This window comes from Python bivittatus, unplaced genomic scaffold, assembly GCF_059951505.1.
Source record: "Python bivittatus isolate LINGU-HERP-01145 unplaced genomic scaffold, Pbiv_v1 ctg000430_np1212, whole genome shotgun sequence".
In the NCBI taxonomy this organism is placed as follows: Eukaryota; Metazoa; Chordata; class Lepidosauria; order Squamata; family Pythonidae; genus Python; species Python bivittatus.
The window spans coordinates 5846805-5865945 of NW_028277071.1; the positions used below are offsets into that span (position 1 = coordinate 5846805).

Genomic DNA, 19141 nt, shown 5'->3' on the forward strand with positions numbered 1-19141 from the left:
GTTTTTCTCCCTGAATCTGGCCTTCATAATTCCATTCCATCACAGGAAAGGAGATAAGCCAACTTGCTGATTTTTGAAATAAAAGGTTCTGTGGGTAGAAGCAGACTGGTGGGGTTGGAGCACCTCCTACCACCTAACCAATTCACATAATGCGCTAAGCCACACTTTGTTGAAGCCAACACAACTGGGTAGATTCACAAGGCAGAACTGTTGGGTTTTCACAACACCTTGAGCCAAATCCAAACAAATCAAATGATGGCTTTGCATGATGCATGAACATCTCAGAGGTCATTCTGCCTTTGGAAGGACTCATTCAGACATTTAACTCTGGCTCACCAACTTCAGCAAGCGCGGTTTCTCCATGGAGTGCCAGACATGCAAGATCTCTTCCTCCTCATCAGATGGGGATATATCAAAGACAACAGAATTGTCATACCACTCTTTACACATATCCCTGGGGGGAGAAAGTAACAATTAGACAGAACCAGGAAATAAATCCTCCCATCTCATCACCATCCAGATATCTTACTCACCTGACTTGCTGGAAACTGTCAGCACCAGGCTGAAGAATCAGCAAGGTTTCATTACTCAGCCCACAGACTGAAGGGCCCAGAGGCCAGAGTGTCCCCATGCACAGCACAGAGTTTCCTTTTGTTCGCCACAAGGTTTTCCTACACATCAAGCTAAGCAAGAGGGAAAAGAGAAGAGAGTCAAGTAGATCTAGACGGGTTGTGGAAGTGTAGCTAATGGGTGAAGAATAGGCTTGAAAGACTCGACGAACAGCAAGAACCAACTATTATAGGCAGACTCTTGAATCAGCTGGGCAGGAGATCTGCCCAGCAAGATCAAACCAAGGGTCTGTCCAGTTCGCCCTTTCTCAATTTAGCACCTTCAAAATGTTTTGGGGGTTGCCCACCTGACCTTGTCTTTGACAGTCCCAGAGTGCCACAGTGGGAAAACTGAGCTCATCAAATGTTCCACTTGGGGCAAGTTCAAGTAAGCCACAAAAATGGTCAGTCTTGCTTGGTCATTTGTATCCACAACCAGGTGCTTCTAACTCTTGACTGTCTACCTGACTGTCCACTGCTCCTCTGGCATTAAGATCTTGTGGCAGTGAATTCCACAAGACCTTGTGCAAGACCTTTTCTTCTCGTGTTTTGAATCTACCTGCTTCATGTCAAAGAGCCTTCTACAAGACCTCGGAGAAGCTTTCTGTTTCTCATGGCAGCTGCTGCTGGGGTTAGGCTCACTTCAGACAGACTCCAAGGAGTGACTCTCATATAAATCCAGGAGAAAAAGGGGCGGGCAGTCTTCTCCATGACACTTTGCCTGCTCTTACCTAACTGCTCTGACATTATGTCTGCTGTCACTTATATCCCAAAGGCTGATCCCATCACAAGCCACAAGGATTGTATGTGAAGAAGGGAAGGTGAGGGCACTGATGCACTGGAGGCCAACCTGGAAGTTGATTAAAAAAATAAATAACAGACATCAACTGAAAGCAGGCACTTAATCAATCTTTGTTCTCTGTTTGCAGCTCCTTTCCCAGTTCCCAAAAGGCGCTATCCCCAAGGCCCAAATACATTTGAGGACACACATGCAGAATGTTTGCCCTACCTTTGCTGTCCCCAAAGCCTCTCCTCCTTGCCAGACAATCAAGTCACCATGTTCCCCACCGGAAACAGCCAAGTTCCCATCTGGTGACCAAGCCACAGCTGTGACAGCACCCTGGTGAGGAGGCAGATTTTCAGTATCGATTGCTGTGGAGAAGGGAAACAAACATCTTAGCAAGTAAATTAGAAGCAGGGTGACAATTTACCACTACAGTCAGTGCTGGATGACTGAAATCAGATGCAGGAGAGAAGGGGTAAAGTGTGCTGGCAGTGCTCTAGGTCCGGGAGTAGAACTTGGGAGGAGTGTGGTCAATTGCAACTTTTCCCATCTGACATTTTCCAGCTCCGCAGGGGCAGAGTTCTAAGATTATGCCAAAATCTGCCTTGCAATGTCTCTGAAGGTCCTCCCCACTGCCCCTGAATGAGGCTTCTGTTTTTTCTCCTTATTTTCAGGGTCCTTGAGAATTTCTTTCAAATTTCTTTTTGAAGTATTGTTGGAGGGGGGAGTAGGTATTACTGCTGGCTTGCTTGTTTTCCATCATGCTTTGTGGTCATGCCTGCTGGGAACTGAAGTCCACACAAAGATGCCAAGGTTGGGAAACCCTGCTTGTAGTCGGGTGCTGCTTCAGCACAGCTCTGCTTCTATTTCTTGTTCTTGTTCAATCCACAAGTCCAGAAAGGGCACGGGGCTTCTAGGGGACCCACCTACTCACCATCATCCTTAGGAACTGCCCATATACGGGCTGTCTTGTCTTTGGAGATTGTCAAGAAAGACGATGAGGTAGCAGTACCCGCACAGACAGAAGCAGAGTGTCCAAACAGGACTTGGGGTTGCTCGAGCTGCAAATAACCAGAAAAGGGTTAATGAAAGACAGGGGGTTGAAGACATATGTGGTGTCTGTATTTCCAGACTGAATTAAATCTGTCCTCTTGCATGATCACTCTTTTGAAGGTGAAAAAAAGCTGTATGGGGGAAAAATAAATAAATCTTTATGTATTTGTTTTATTTAAAAGAGTTATATGGTCACTCATCTTACGTAACATGACTTTGGGGGGCTCACAACAATAATAAAAACCAAAGCACCATTAAAACCCAACTCCGGCACCTCAACCAACATTCTCTAATGCATCCAACGATACAACTCCCAGGCTCCAACTTCATCCTATCTCAAAGTTTGGGAGAGTTTACCCTTCATGCAACAACCAGAGTTCTCTAAGGAGATTTCAAAGGGATTGAAACCAACAAAAATTTTAAGTTGTAGAGGAAATGTTATTTATTTATTCAATTTGTATGGCTGCCCATTTCATGACAGCAGCTCTGGGCATCGTACAAGGTTAAAAACAATGTTTTAAATAATACAAATTGTAACATCCGAGTCACAAAACCACGACTCCAACTTAGAAGAAAACATTAACGGGTAGAGCTTGCTTAACCTCCTGACCTAAATGCCTGAGGGAACATCTCTAATGCCTTGTGGGTTGGGGTCATCTGGATCTCTGGGGGGATGCTGTTCCACAGAGGAGATGCTGGCATAGCGAAGGGATGATTGCTGGGTCCAACAAGATGACGTTGTTTAATGGAAGGGCCACAGGAACCATGATCTCAACTGGAAGCACACCTGGATCAGGGTATCTTAACTACAGAGACTCATCTGGTTAGACCACTGCAGCACGCTCTGCATGGGGCTGCCTTTGAAGACTACTCAGAAGCTTCAACAGGTCCAAAGTGCAGAGGTAGCAGACTGAGTCATGTTATATCTAAGCTACAACTGCTGCACTTGCTACCAGTTTATTTCTGCATCCAAAGCCCTACATGGCTACAGGAACATCTACCTTGTCAAGACTTTCTCCCCATCCCACACATTCTTGCAGGGAGGGACTACTAAGGTTCCCCCACCCCTTCACCCTTGTGAAGTCAAGGGAGGGTGAGCTGCAATGACCTATCTTTCCTGGAGCTGCCACACATGATGGAAGTACTTGCTTCCTGGCCTTTTGCAAATTGCTTACAACTGGGTTTTTCTACTGAGTGTCTGGGCTTCATGGTGTGTGGATTGCCTTTTAGTTACTTAATGCTTTGCTCCTGGTTTTAGTACACATATCCCCTTGTTTTTGTGAAGTGCCTTGAATGCCATGGGGATGGGTAGTGTATAAGGCTCTGTAATAAATAAATAAAAAGCTTGTTTTATTGTGGGTCCTTAAAAAAAAGAAGATCCACCTCCCTTCTTACCGTCAAAGGTCTCCAAATTTTCACAGTGCCATCAGCACCAGCTGCACACAACATAAAGTCTTTCTCCCCTGCCAAAGAAAAAATGGAATGCTTTTGTATCAACTCCACAGTGAGTAACTGATGGGAAAGGGACATCCAAATTTTATTAATCACTCTAAATAGGATGAAGTTTCCTGTTTAATGATACCGCCCCATTTCCTTTTAGACCTCAACTGGGACCCATTCACTGCAAGATTCCTGCAAATCACTTCACCAAACAACTCCAAATTCCTCCCCCAGATAATTAAGTTAAGCATCAGAGAATCTCTACTGGGACTAATATTCCAGATGGTCAGAACCTGCAATATTAGGGATATATGCCTAAGGTTGTGGAAAAGCTGCTTCCAAGACTTTTCATTTGCTACCAAGGGGAAAACCCCCAGAAATATTCTACTGTTCAAATTTAAATTGACTACTAGGAAGGAGCATGTGATCAGTTTCCTTATTAGGAATGTTTATAAATAAATAGCCAGATTTTATTCTATGGGGTTCGAACCTTCTCTTGGGAACTGAACTCATGGACCTTTACACTTTAGATGATGGTATGAAATGCATTAGCTTTAGAAGCTATACACTCCTGGTGCTAGTGGTGTTGCAAGAATGGATATATAGAATCTATCAGAATGGTATAGTCAGACCTTGCTTAACAACTGCCTTGTTTTAGTGACCATTAGAAGTTACAATGGTTAAAAAAACAATTTAGCAACCAATCCTCGCATTTATGACTGTTGCAACATTCTACAGTCATGTGATCGCCATTTGTGTGCTTCCCAACTGGCTTGCGACAAGCAAGAGTTAATTGAGAACACAGAAGTAAAATTGTAAGTTGCGGTCATGTGATGTTTCACTTATTGACTGTGGAGATTCACTTAATGACCGAAGCAGAAGTGAGGTCATAAGCCAGTCAGGTTCACATGATTTCCCGCTTAGCAAACACGGTGCTTAGTGATGGAGTTGCCGGTCCCAATTGTGGTCACTAAGCAAGGACTACCTGTATAGCCACTCCACCTTCCCTTAAGCTGTCAGAGAGGGAGTTATTACAGGTATTACATTAAGTCATGATTCCATGCATGAAGTTTGACATGACTTCCAACCCCCACCTCTTGGAGTACTGTACTCTGTATACTATGTAAAAACAGAGGTATTTCCCCCTCCCCCAACAGATTGTATATATCCTTTCCTGCAACTGGGAGTATGACATAATATGTATATGTATGTGTCTGTCTGTCTGTCTATCTCAGGGCTTAAGGGAAGGTAGCCTGTCCAAATTTAAGTACATTTTAATGTAAATCTTCACAAACTGAAGCATCTGCATCAGAATTAAATCCTGATATAAAAATATACACAACCAGAGATTTGCATTACATGATAAATAATGCAGATAGGAATTTCACATTCCTATCTTCCAGATTTCCAAAACAGTGTAACACTTTTGAAAAACAGTGCCAAGAAATCTCTTACATGGATCCCTGAAACCAGTGCAATGGTTGGTCTGGCTTGGGTGAGCCAAGAACCGAGTTTCTTCCACTCCCTTGAGATTCCATGTTATTAGCAGCCCATCCCTGCCCACGGAGATGACATGATCTTTCTGTACAAGGATTCAGAAAGGGAAGAGTTCAGAGGAATGAAACAAGAAGGATGGGCAGGCATAGTTACAGTCATGATATGTGTAGCAATTGCTGTACAGAATGACTGGGAACATCAGAGTCTGGCTGCAAACACAGCAGATTTTCCAAATCTGGTCCTCTCCAGAGCTGTGCAGAATCACAATTCTCAGAAGGCCCAACCAGGATACTGGCTGAGGATTCTGAGAACAGATGTCCCACATTCCAACCCCTTTAGAAAGTACTGTACCATCTAAGGGAAAGCTGGGAGTGGATAGCTAAGAGGAGGAAGAGAAGCAATAGACTAATATGAATCTGCCAGGAATCAGCCACAGTAATAGTAGGAGTAATAATTGTACCAATACTACTAGTAATGGTGGAAACGATAATAGTAGTATACTAGTTAACAGCAATAATAATACTACTTTCTGCACATTCAATTCACCCCATCCAAAATGATGCAAAATTCTTATAGTCTTTGGAAGATGCTTTTGGTTAAGCTAGATACCACTTAACATGTGTCTTTGTCTTTCACCTGGAACTGTGCAGGTTATGCATATAGCAAATCCACATGCAAACAGCAATTTCAGAGCATCTGTCCTTAAAGATTAAAGCATCAGGTTAAACATTTATATCCCTACCTCTATGTTTGCTTCAAGTCTTCTCCAAGACATGATTCATTTCATTTTCTAAACAACACACCCTTAAATGCAAAGATGTTTTCTGGCACACCCCCATTCACCAAGACAGAGTTCTAGAAGCCCACACAACGTTGTGACCTCAAAACTGGTGTTTTGAATTTGAAAGGGGCTGTTCCAACTTCACAGGAAGTGTTCCGATGCTGCTCCTAACTGGATCGTGTCAAGCTCAGGACAACTTCTCTGAGATCAAAAGAGCGTTGGATCATTTCTGGAGGTATCAGAATGGCCTTTTTCAAACCCAAAACAGTGGTTTCAAATTCTAAACGCTTTGCACATCTTTAGAGTTCCCAGTGGGTTCCTTTCCCACTTCAAACTCCCTCACTTTGTTTTGTAGAATGACCCAAATGCTTTTGTTTGAAGAAGAAGAAAAAAGGGGGGGGGGAGACTAATTTAGGAAAGAATTACCCTTTGGAAAAAAAAATTCCATCCTCGGCCTAACCCCTTACCTCACTTGTGACACCACAGATTGGACTTTGGTGGCCCAGGAATTCCTGGACACACTCACTAGTTGTGGGATCCCAGAGACGAACAGTACCATCGTTGGAGCCAGAGAGCTGTTGGAAAAGTGATGAGGGGCAGAGAGAGAAGTCAGAAATGCAGAGAGAAAGATCTCTAGTTTAAAAATATACCAGACTGCAAAACAAACAAACTGATGGATCATCGAACAAATCAACCCAGAATTCTCACTTGAGGCACAAATGACCAGGCTCAAATTATCCTACTTTGGACACATTATGAGAAGATCCAGGTCTCTGGAGAAAGCTGTGAGGCTGGGAAAGGTGGAAGGAAAGAGAAGAAGAGGACAACCAGCAGCAAGGTAGATGGTCTCAGTTACAGCAGTGATGGGTACACCATTGGAAGACCTGAAAGATCAGGTTGGAGACAGATTGTCATGTCTCCAACTATCTATATGGTCATTAAGAGTCGACAGTGACTTGATGGCACATAATCAATCAATCAATCAATCAATCAATTAAAAGTTATGCTATTGCCCCATGAAGATTATTCAGCTACTGGGGGCCAGTGACCACACTGGAAATGTTGAGAGCATTCGGTAGATGCTCAAAGGAAATAGATGCCTTAAGATACCTTATCACAAAATGGCTGCCAGAGCTGATGTGGCCCAGAAACAAAACACTAAGTGTCTAGAAGGGAAAGTAATACTTTCCTGCTTTCTCTAACTCTGCAGGAGATTCACTGTTATTTTCACTTAGATTATTGTACCTTTGTCCTTTTCCCTGGAAAGGGAGATACAGTCCTGCTATGTATGCACTTAACCACCTCCTCTTGGGTCTGAATATATGTACTAATTTCCTTCCTTTTCAGCCTTGTATACTTCCATTTTCCTCTGTTTTACTTACATCTGACTGCTGGCCTTATGGCCATAATAAAGGTTTGATGGGATCTGAACAACGATAAAATCTAACGCTTTGACCAACAGCTCCAGAATGAATGCCAACAACTGACTAGGCCTGGAGGTAACCATGGCAAAACCCAGCCATCCAGCAGGTATTAATGGTAAGGAAGTTCTGCCTCTTTGAATGAATCAAAGGAAAGCTCCTGCCTGCCACACACTGGATTTTCCTACTGATTTGGGGATATCAACCTAAATTCACAACAATGGACTTGCAAATGCCAGGTCAACGGCCAGGTGGTGGATCCTCCTCTTTGGCCAGTGATGGAAACTAACTCATCCCCTTCTCTGCCCTGCAGATTCTCCTGCTCAGGAGCCCAGAAGTGCATGCTCTGTCCAGTTCTCCAAACTCACCAACATGGTGCCAATCCAAGCACAGGTGGAAATCCAGTCCTGGTGGCAGAAAAGCAGGGAGCGCAAGAGAGAGGGATTCTTCTGAAGAGGGTCCCTTACATCCCATAGAAACAAGGCCTGAGATTGGGAGAAGACACGTTCAGTACAAAGCAAAGAACTGCAGCAGTTTTTGCCCTATTCCTTTCCTCCCTCTACCTTCCTAGATGCCCATCTGCAAATGCTTTTCATGTGCCAGGAAGATTACTATTTATGCTACAAAGGACTCTAGGGCAGGTGACCAGGTGGGCAAACCACTCCAGCAGATCCTTGTTAGGATACTGAGCCTCACCATAGCACCAACAGTCTTGCACTGGAGTGTCAGGAGGCAGATTGGGTGTGACAGGGAAGTTGTCCCCCAGAAGCTCATCCCATCCTCTTTGGATCATGCTGAAGTTCTTCTGTCCTTGGGCCAAGGCCATCTGCCAACCTTACCTGGTCTTTGCTTCCAGTAGCAAGATAGCTGCCATCAAGGCTGAAGGCGCAACAGGTCACTCCAGACGTGTGACCACGGAGGATGGAGAGTGGTGAGATGCTGGCGTCCATGGCAGGGCCTAGTCTCAGGGTCTCTGAAAGCCACAGCCCAATGGTGAAATCCTCTGGAAAGAGAAATATATATATGAAAGTAAAGGAGAAGGGAAGTCTACAGGGTTTGAGACTTGGAGGTTAGGGCAATATATGTCTTTTGGTGGTTTCACAGAACATGTGGCAACCTGAACTCCTTCAACATCTCTTCCCTCTAGCCAAACAATCATCTGGATAATGATTTTTTTAACTCAGATATAAACCCATTCCCCTCCTTCTTCCTCAAGTGATATTGTCCTTACAAACACTGCCTCTTTATTGCAAATCTGTGTTGCAGAAACTAAATAAATAAAGGGAGGGTGGACTTAGTAATAAAACATAAATATTCTGAACACACCCAGAGGTACCTTTTGCAAATATTTCATTCTAGTTTCCACAACTGATCTCTGCTCCTGAAAAGGACCTGGCTATGAATTAGGAGGATCAAGCACACCAACTAACTGCCAGGAACAAGAGTAGCCAGCTGTTCTCCCTTTTGTCCCTAATTCAACCACTAACACATCAAGATCCTGCACTATGCTATGACATCTCATTGAAGGACCTGGTGACTTCAAAGAGGCATCATTTTCCATCCCAAATAACCAAGACAGCCCTCGCTATAGCTTCTACCTGAAGTTACCCTTGATTATCATCTATTCTGGCCAGAAGAAAAAGGAAGCCAAGTGGGGATTCCTTAGCTACAGCCTTTGAGACAGGGATCACCAACCGAGTTCTGGAGGAAGCTTCACCCCAGCTTAGGTAGACTGAAACAGCCAGAGTATGATAGTTCTACATGAAATGAGGATCATTAGCACTAGGCAAGGCTTCTCTAAGACTTGGCAACCTGGGGAAATGTTCTCAAGGGAAGAACATTCATTTGAGCCCTCTCTACCCAGGTTCTTTTCATTTAGTCCTACAACAGGGTAATTGTTCCCTCTATTGTTCGTTGCCCATTGAAGTCAATGGCCTCTATTGTTTGTTGCCCATTGAAGTCAATGGTCAAGAACTAAGAGCCCAGGTACCAAAATACAGCAATATGAAATTACTGAGGGATGATATTTTATCTGACTAGTTTTCCTGCCTTAATTTAAATATTCTAATCCATCTGATCATTTCAAATACAGAATCCTGTTTGGGATGGAACCCCTCCATGTGTGAGAAATGCTCCCTCCCCAAAAAGATCATCTTTGGGTAGGAAAATTAAATCTTTGATGGACAGCTAAAAAAACATCCAAGCTGGGATCTTAGAGTAATCAAGTTGCCATCTAAGCCAAAAATAAGCCCACCTGTCCACAATATACCCTCTGCATAACTCAAGTCATCCACCTCTCCAGCAGAACCCTAGAAATAAGGCTTTATGTTACCTATAGAGCCAAGTTCTTCCTTTCTCCCATTATCACACATTTGTAAGTAAAAGTGACAGTATCTGTGTTCTTCAAAAGAAGAAAAGCGAAGCCTCCTTCAGGTCAAGTTCAACTCCTAAGTGACTTTATGGAGTTTTCTTGGAAGTGGTTTACCATCACCGGTATGGGTTTTGACTTCTCAGTCTGGTCTAAAAACCTGGGATTTTCTGATAGTCTGCCATCCAAGTTCTAACGAAGCTGGACCCTACTTAGTTATCAAGCCTAAACAAGGCTAGCCAGATACCGCTACCTGCAATCCCACTGAATCCTACCCAGGAGAGCCTCCCTTTCTTTCCTCATTTATTTCCAGTTCTTGAAGTCCTCAGAGAAACCCCTGACTAGTCCAAACAATTCCCTTTGGACTCACCTGAGGCAGAAGCCACCAGTTTCTTAGATACTGCAAGGCCCATCACAGCTTTATCATGACCCTTGAACTGATGACAGCAGGCAGAGCTACTCTCCAAAGTCTTCCAGACACAAAGGGACCCATCGCCAAGGCCCGCAACCAGAAATACATTGTGTAACCATGCCAGGCTACAGACGGCCACACCGCTTCCTTGGCAGTGAATCTGGCTTGTCTCCAAGCCTACAAGAATGAGAGAACATGCATAGATGAAAGAGATATCTAAGGTTTCATACTGTAATGGCAAGCAACCTCTTTTCAGACTCATGACGCACATTTAGACCCCAATCTGCAATGTGGATCCTATTCTATGCAGTCTTTCCTGATTTTTATTTTCTTTAGAGACCACATACTAGACTGATTAGAGATCTGATACTTTTAACAGATGTGCAGATCAGAAAGACACTCAGTAAAAACCATAAAACAGCATGGAGAGACAACACACAGCTCACAGCAGCTAGAATATCTAAGAAGACCCAGAGATGAGAAAGCCATATATTCTTCTAACAACAGTACTGAGAATGAAAAAGCTATTCTAGATTGGACTGTGAACTTCCCTACTAATATATACAGTCAGGTCCAGAAATATTGGGACATCGACACAATTCTAACATCTTTGGCTCTATACACCACCACAATGGATTTGGAATGAAACAAACACAATGTGCGTTAACTGCAGACTGTCAGCTTTAATTTGAGGGTATGTACATCCAACTCAGGTGAACGGTGTAGGAATTACAACAGTTTGCATATGTGCCTCCCACTTGTTAAGGGACCAAAAGTAATGGGACAATTGGCTTCTCAGCTGTTCCATGGCCAGGTGTGTGATATTCCCTCAGTACCCCAAGTACAACGTGCAGATAAAAGGCCCAGAGTTCATTTCAAGTGTGCTATTTGCATTTGGAATCTGTTGCTGTCAACTCTCAAGATGAGATCCAAAGAGCTGTCACTATCAGTGAAGCAAGCCATCATTAGGCTGAAGAAACAAAACAAACCCATCAGAGAGATAGCAAGAACATTAGGCGTGGCCAAAACAACTGTTTGGAACATTCTCAAAAAGAAGGAATGCACCGGTGAGCTCAGCAACACCAAAAGACCTGGGAGACAACAGAAAACAACTGTGGTGGATGACCGAAGAATCCTTTCCCTGGTGAAGAAAACACCCTTCACAACAGTTGGCCAGATCAAGAACACTCTCCAGGAGGTAGGTGTATGTGTGTCAAAGTCAACAATCAAAAGAAGACTTCACCAGAGTGAATACAGAGGGTTCACCACAAGATGTAAACCATTGGTGAGCCTCAAAAACAGGAAGGCCAGATTAGAGTTTGCCAAATGACATCTAAAAAACCCTTCACAGTTCTGGAACAACATCCTATGGATAGATGAGACCAAGATCAACTTGTACCAGAGTAATGGGAAGAGAAGAGTATGGAGAAGGAAAGGAACTGCTCATGATCCTAAGCATACCACCTCATCAGTGAAGCATGGTGGTGGTAGTGTCATGGCGTGGGCATGTATGGCTGCCAATGGAACTGGTTCTCTTGTATTTATTGATGATGTGACTGCTGACAAAAGCAGGAGGATGAATTCTGCAGTGTTTCGGGCAATATTATCTGCTCACATTCAGCCAAATGCTGCAGAACTCATTGGACGGCGCTTCACAGTACAGATGGACAATGACCCAAAGCATACTGCAAAAGCAACCAAAGAGTTTTTGAAGGGACGGAAGTGGGATGTTATGGAATGGCCAAGTCAATCACCTGACCTGAATCCCATTGAGCATGCATTTCACTTGCTGAAGACAAAACTGAAGGGAAAATGCCCCAAGAACAAGCAGGAACTGAAGACAGTTGCAGAAGAGGCCTGGCAGAGCATCACCAGGGATGAAACCCAGCGTCTGGTGATGTCTATGCGTTCCAGGCTTCAGGCTGTGATTGACTGCAACGGATTTGCAACCAAGTATTAAAAAGGGAAAGTTTGATTTATGATTATTATTCTGTCCCATTACTTTTGGTCCCTTAACAAGTGGGGGGGACATATGCAAACTGTTGTAATTCCTACACCGTTCACCTGAGTTGGATGTACATACCCTCAAATTAAAGCTGACAGTCTGCAGTTAAGGCACATTGTGTTTGTTTCATTCCAAATCCATTGTGGTGGTGTATAGAGCCAAAGATGTTAGAATTGTGTCGATGTCCCAATATTTCTGGACCTGACTGTATGCTGCTTCTACAACAAAGTATGCCACGAGAAAGCTCACAGGAACTGTCCAGTGGCATAATTTACTGTAGGACATTTGTGGATCTAGACCCAACCCTGTAGTTTTAAGAATTAAAATGAGCTTCTCAAACATCTGAGGAGAATAACTCCAAGTCTTCTTATCCAAGAGACTTCTTAGAAATGCTCTACATTCCAAACACTCTCAGTTTTACTCATTCTTTGTTTTATATACCATGTTTCCTTTCAATATTTCAAGACAGCATATCTAATCATCTCTTCTCTTTCCCCTACAACAATCAACTTGAAGTAGGCTGGGCTGGGAGAATGTGTTCCAAAGTCACCCTGAAGTGGACATATGTGGGTCTCCCCAGTCTTAATCCCTACACCATACTGGCTTCTGCTTAGTTCTTTTGCCTCAAATTACAGTTCATCTAGGACAATTATCATCAAGTAGAACTCCAGCTGAAACATTTAGCAAATTGGGGTTGCCACCAAAGAGCCTAAAAATTAAATACAATTTCTAAACATCAAGCAATAAAGACTGATGGTCAGTTTCAGACATCAAACAATGGGGGGGGGGATGGATGGATGGATGGATGGATGGAAGGAAGGAAGGAAGGAAGGAAGGAAGGAAGGAAGGAAGGAAGGAAGGAAGGAAGGAAGGAAGGTTGATTGATTTCTGCCACAGTTCCCCATAGTAAATGAAGGAACTACACTGTATCACCCCCCCAGAAGAAACTTCCAACCATAACTGTCTTACGCCAAGGATGACTGTAGATCCAGACACCATCCGAGTGGTGTCCCACGGCCAATCGGCTGCCATCAAGATTTGAGGCCATACACAGGGCCGGAGAAAGAGCTCCTGATCCTAAAGAGCTCCAAAGTTGCCCCAAGCGGCCTTTGCAAATCTGGACCTGTGCATCCGGATACAATTATCAGTTAGACAACACATACACTGAGGTTTATCAATATTTATATACTTCGTTGAAAAAAAAAAGAATTCACATGCAAATAAAAAAATTGTAAAATGCCAAAAATCTCAAAGCAATTTCATTTTTAAAAAAAGACTGCAATGACTCAGCCATTCCTCATTGGTTTGTCCTGATTTGTGGCTAAACTCCAACATAAACTGTGCCAGATTTCATATTGATGGAGGTGTCTTCATTTAATAATGAAAGTGGGTTTTCAGCTGTATAAAGGGATTGGAAAATGACAACAAACGCAATAGTTTTTCATCCTGCAGAGCTACTGGTGCACTCCATATTGCAGGCTGCTTCTGAGCTGGAAAGGTGTGAACTAGAAACCAGGTCTTGCCTACAGCCAGGCTTCTTGGGCTATTCAGAAATCCCCAGTCTCAATCTTCTCTCTTCCACCCACAGACTGCAGGTATTTCATGTGCTTAATTTATAGGGGAAAAGGTGTTTGGCCCCGTATTTGTAGGGCTTACTTTTATTGAGGTTTTTTTTCTCATTACAGACTATCTAGTGTGGCCATCTGCAAAATCATCTGTATTCATCGATGTACTGGTAGAAATTGAAGATTTATGAATAGTACATTGTAAGCATAACAGAATTTTCAAATACCCACATCCAACCAACTTCCCCATGGCCCAGATCTCCTTGCATCCCTCCCACCAGCCTTTCACATCATTCAGTATTATCAAAGTTGCACCTTGCAGTCTTCTCCTGCTGTAAGAAGTTTTCCTTCTGAAAGGAACTGAGCCACAGAGACACAGCCAGAGTGAGCCATGAATGAAGCCAGGATGGTGGCCTCCTGCCACGACCAGAGGGTGATGGAACCAGCCAAAGTACCCACTGCCAAAACTTTCCCAGTGGAAGAGAAGGAAATGGAATGGATGGAGGCATCATGATCCTTCATCACCTGTAAGGGACAACGGCAGTCAAAGAAAACCGTCTGCTTCCTCAGAATCCCCAGACCAGGTTTCACTGCTTGGTCCATCAATCATGCACCTCCCAGTTATATGCCGAGTCCCTCTCAATCTCACCGAGATCTTGCTCATTCCATTTGTATCCAAGACAGTGACAGATCTGTCCCATCCACCAGTAGCCACCAATTGATTCTTTGGGTGAAAGGTCACGCAGTTCAAAGGGCACGGGAAGTCCCACTGGTGGAGCACACGTCCACGTGCAGATTCCCAGAGCTGAGAAATTTTTTAAAACGATGAGAACTGTGGGGTTTTGTAAATGCTTATACTTCTTGCAGTTATGCCCCCAGGATTGGACTTAGACATGGTGAGCCCCTACAGTATGAGAAGCTATAACGGCTCTATTTGGCAAGTGCTGACAGAGAAGAAGGCAGCATAACAACTGAACTCGGCAAAAATGCCACCAAGATGCATATCCAACCCATAATGGGGTGGAGGAGGACCCTCTTTGAACAGAAGGGGCAAATGCATGCAGAAACAAAGCATATTTGTTTCTTCTTCAGTCGCCTGTGGGCTATGGCTATATAAATTGGTTCAATAAATAAATAAATAAATAAATAAATAAATAAATAAATATTTTAATCAATTAACCAGATCATGTGAGCCAAAGAGGAAGGCTTAATTTATAGACTTTCATATATGAAATTGTCTTTTAAAAAAACAATTTTTAAAAAAATCTGAAATTTTGAGAGCCCCCCTCAGACATTGAGGCTCTAAGCTGTACCTGGTTTAATTTATGCTTAAATCCAGCTCTGTATTCCCCCCTCCCCTAAACCCTGTCAATAATACCTTAAGAGTGCCATCCAGTGACACTGAAGCTAACAGTTTACAATCTGAATCGGTACTGTAGTCTGTAATCTGGGCCTTGTGAGCATCCATACCCAGGAGCCTAAAACCATAAAGAAACAGGGAATCTGAAGCAGCATTTAGACAGGGTGGCTCTCTGCAGCTGAATTAATGCAGAAGCACTAACCCTTTTGTAAAAAGTTATATTTATTCAGAGTTTTACATAAAGTAAAAAATAAAGCTAAAGAAAAAAAAGAGAGCAAGAGGCAAAGAAAAAGTGCAAAAGAAAAGAAATGAAAGTTATGAAAGAGAGAGACTTCCAACCTTCTCTCTAACAGTTAATTTCAATGTTATTATCTGGGATATTATACAAATCCCTTCAACCCCACACTTAATCTGCATCTTTTTCACTCCTCAAAACCATAAAGCATTGTATCATTTTTTCCCCTTCTTTAAGCAAAAGGTCCGTATAAGGTTTTCCAGTCTTTCAAAAAGGGTTTTCTTGTTTTTTCTCTAATCAAACAAGTTAACTTTGCCGTGTCAATAAACTCTGACATTTTCACGATCCACTCCTCCACTGTATCAGGAGCACTAACCCCGAAACACAAAGGAGCACACTAGAAAAAAATTAGCTATTAGTGCAGGAAAAGTGAAGACACCATCAGCAGACCCACTGTTCTTTTTTCCTTTGTTCTCGTTTAATCATTTGGATCTAAGTTAAACGTACTTTCATTTTCTACGTGTTTCCTACCTCAAAATGGCCGGAAATTATGCCCCGATTTTCGCATTTGTGGTTGGAGGGAGATCCAAAGATGTTGCTAAAGAGGATCCAGGGTCTACAGGCAGCTCAAGACAGTCAAGTTGCCCACCCCAACAATTTAAGCTACAGCTCTACTTTGAATTTTGCAAATATAGGCTGCCTCTTGTAAAACAACTATCAACACTTTCCAGTCTCATAATTTTATGGAAGGCATATCCTTTTTCCCTGCTCTCCAGCTCTGGTCGACTGCTATCCTGTGCTTCTTCCATTATTCGAGGTACAAAAAAAAATCCCCCCAGCCCCCATTACCTGCATCCTTCTCTCAGACTCCAAAGTTCAAACCGTCCATTGAAGGCCCCGAGACAAACTGTTGTTTCTGACAAGAACGCGCAGGCCGAGATTCCATCACATGAGCTCAACAAAGATTTCTGTTCCTAAATCATTGGAAGGAGGAGATTTTGCAGTCACAAATCAGATCTAACCATTCACCTCATCCAACTATGCTCATCTGATGCAAACATTTCGTGTGTGTGTGGATTTGGGCAAAGAGCTATGAAGCAGCAAAGTTGTGCTGGGCTTCAATTTCAAAGATAAAAAGGATGCCTTTAGTCGTTCTTTCTTCCTTTTTTAAGGGTATCTTCAAATAACAAAACAATGGAGACTTTGACACTTGGCTCAAGAGATTCAAAAAGATCTCTAAAACCCTTTTCCTTATTGTTAAATATAATACATTTGTTTTCTATGGTTAACTTTTCTTCAACAATATACGGAATAGTAACTGTACATCTTCTATAACTTATTCGTCCACTTACTGATATTATATCTTTGCATCATTTTTTTTGCTTGTTTGTTTTCTCGTTCTTCTTTTTTTAAAGAGATTAATTACAAATGATTTTTTAAAAAAGACTGAAAGGATTTTCAGAGTACACAGGGGGAACACACACAGCATCTCTCGTCAGCTCCTTAAACCAGCTGTTTCTGTTCCCAAGATTGCAAGGCAGCTGTGCAGTCCTGCACAAACACACAATTGCTTTAAAGAATTGCAGACATGTTCTAAGCCAGTGTTGTCCAAACTTGGCCACTTTAAGATGAGTGGACTTCAACTCCCAGAATTCCCCAGCCAGTTCACTCATCTTAAAGTGGCCAAGTTTGGACAACACTGTTCTAAGCGAACACCACCACATAGCCTGAATGCCTCCGGAGCCAAAGCATTGCTGACAACTTGGATCACTTCTACCTGTCCAGTATTCATCTCCACGAGGTGCAATGTCCCCTCCACGGTACCCACGATGGCCAGTTTTCCCGAAGGAGCAAGAGAAACAGAAGAAGGAGTGGAAGGAAGGTTCAAAACAAGACTGTAAAGTAAAAGTAAAAGGGGAAAAAAAACTTAGTTAGATGCCTGGGAAGGAAAGGACCCCATTCCTCCTTTGTAGAATTACCTCTTGGTCTGCCGGGCCCTCTCAGGCTTGTTAACCCATTTCAGGAAAGGCTTCCCGCACTTCCGCAGCGCCACTTGGGCTTGTAAGCAGAGGTCTGAGGAACTGGGTTCATTAGCCGCCTGCTGCAGGAGCAGTAGGGGATTCTGGGAAAGCAGCCCAAAGTTTCTTTGCAAAAAGTCAGAGAACAAGTTGACTGTCTCGTTGAGCTCTGAGCCAGCAGCTGTTGCTACAGAAGACAATGGACAGATTCACGTTTTCAGTCCCCTTTACGGCACTTGCATTTCTACAGAACCGTTTCACAATCCAGCCCACTGCAAGACCCACCCCTAAACCCAGCCTGCAATTTTTCCATCTTAGCCAAAAGATGGCAACGCCTTTCTAAGTCTGTGATTCCCCACCTAGTTCCAGGGGGGGAAATGATGCTTTTTGACCTCCTACTTTCAATCTGACAATGGCTCACCATAGAGTGCGTAGGCTTCAGAGAGGCCGTGGAGGAGGCCCAGATGAAGATGAGCCCTGACAACCTTTAAATTAGTCAGGAAAGATGCCAGGATGTCCAAATGCCCACTTTGGACCTGAGGAAGAACAGTTATAATTCAAGAAGGCAAATCCTTAGAGCAGAGTTTCTCAACCTTGGCAACTTGAAGATATGTGGACTTCAAGTCCCAGAATTCCCCAGCCAGAAGTCCACATATCTTCAAGCTCCCAAGGTTGAGAAACACTGCCTTAGAGCATCCTCATTCATTCATTCATTCATTCATTCAACTGATATAGCCGCCCATCTCAGACCAGTGACTCTGGGCGGCAGTCAAATTGCCGGGAAGGTGCTATGCGATCTGCAAGGCCGTACCACTGGAATGGACGGGTTATAGATCAAACCTCCTGCAATCTAGTGTCCACCCTTGAACATACCCCAGCATGCCTTTGCAAATTTATTTATTTAAATGAATTAAACGTGTTACTGTAAAAGTATGCACATGCAAAGTAGTCGGCATGAAGGGCAGAAGCCCGGATGACGGAAGAAGCCAGAGATTGAGTATTTTATTGAATATTTTGCACAAGCTGCATCATTTCTAGGTATAACTCAAAATGCTAATCTTAACTTTTAAATGGCTTAAGGACTGTGTTATGTATCCTGCGCAGAATCCATAACCAAGGGACCCTTTCTGGATGCCTAGCATTAAGACTAGGAGGCACAAGAATTCTGGCCAACCCAGTCCCCTGTTCCCTTCCCTTCGTCCCTTGATTTTCTGCTCTGCTTTATAACACCCCCTTTAACAGAAGTAATATTTAGCATACACATTTCAGAACAGCTGCTCTAAAAGCTCGCTGAAGTTGCTCTTTTTTGTATGTTGCTTTGGGAGGGATTGAACTTTAAAAGAGACTAATAAAGACTTGCGTATGTAAAAGAATTTGTTTTAAAATGGACATTTTTCCCTGAAAGATGCAGGTCCATTTCCTTATCTGCACAGAATTTCTCTGCCTGTTTTTACCCATTTTTCTCCATACCCGTGAGGACTAGAAATTGAAGTCTCCAGGAACTGCTTTTACTCAGACCAAGAGTTCAGCTTCTCAGGATCATTGAAGAGTCTTCAAATGACATCCATTACAAATGTGTTCCTTAGAAGTACCT

General features: G+C 43.1%; 1 protein-coding gene across 5 annotated transcripts in view; it reads right to left on the reverse strand.

Moving 5' to 3' along the window:
* Nucleotides 1-19141, reverse strand: part of TEP1 (telomerase associated protein 1) — a 59940-nt gene that overhangs the window by 5227 nt on the left and 35572 nt on the right. For 4 of the 5 annotated variants that reach the window (XM_088144228.1, XM_088144225.1, XM_088144226.1 and 1 more), the window contains 19 exons: nt 17969-18083; nt 17509-17734; nt 17307-17424; nt 16379-16503; nt 15313-15412; nt 14584-14739; nt 14250-14459; nt 13339-13492; nt 10323-10541; nt 8424-8587; nt 7953-8069; nt 6631-6738; nt 5341-5467; nt 3841-3908; nt 2327-2453; nt 1618-1760; nt 1340-1458; nt 534-683; nt 337-454 (listed from right to left, as the gene is read on the reverse strand). In XM_088144228.1, coding sequence (XP_088000354.1) covers nt 337-454; nt 534-683; nt 1340-1458; nt 1618-1760; nt 2327-2453; nt 3841-3908; nt 5341-5467; nt 6631-6738; nt 7953-8069; nt 8424-8587; nt 10323-10541; nt 13339-13492; nt 14250-14459; nt 14584-14739; nt 15313-15412; nt 16379-16503; nt 17307-17424; nt 17509-17734; nt 17969-18083 — 2664 coding nt within the window. Of the gene's footprint in view, nt 1-336; nt 455-533; nt 684-1339; nt 1459-1617; nt 1761-2318; nt 2454-3840; nt 3909-5340; nt 5468-6630; nt 6739-7952; nt 8070-8423; nt 8588-10322; nt 10542-13338; nt 13493-14249; nt 14460-14583; nt 14740-15312; nt 15413-16378; nt 16504-17306; nt 17425-17508; nt 17735-17968; nt 18084-19141 lie in introns of those variants that run through there. The other variant, XM_088144229.1, reaches the window with a different exon arrangement.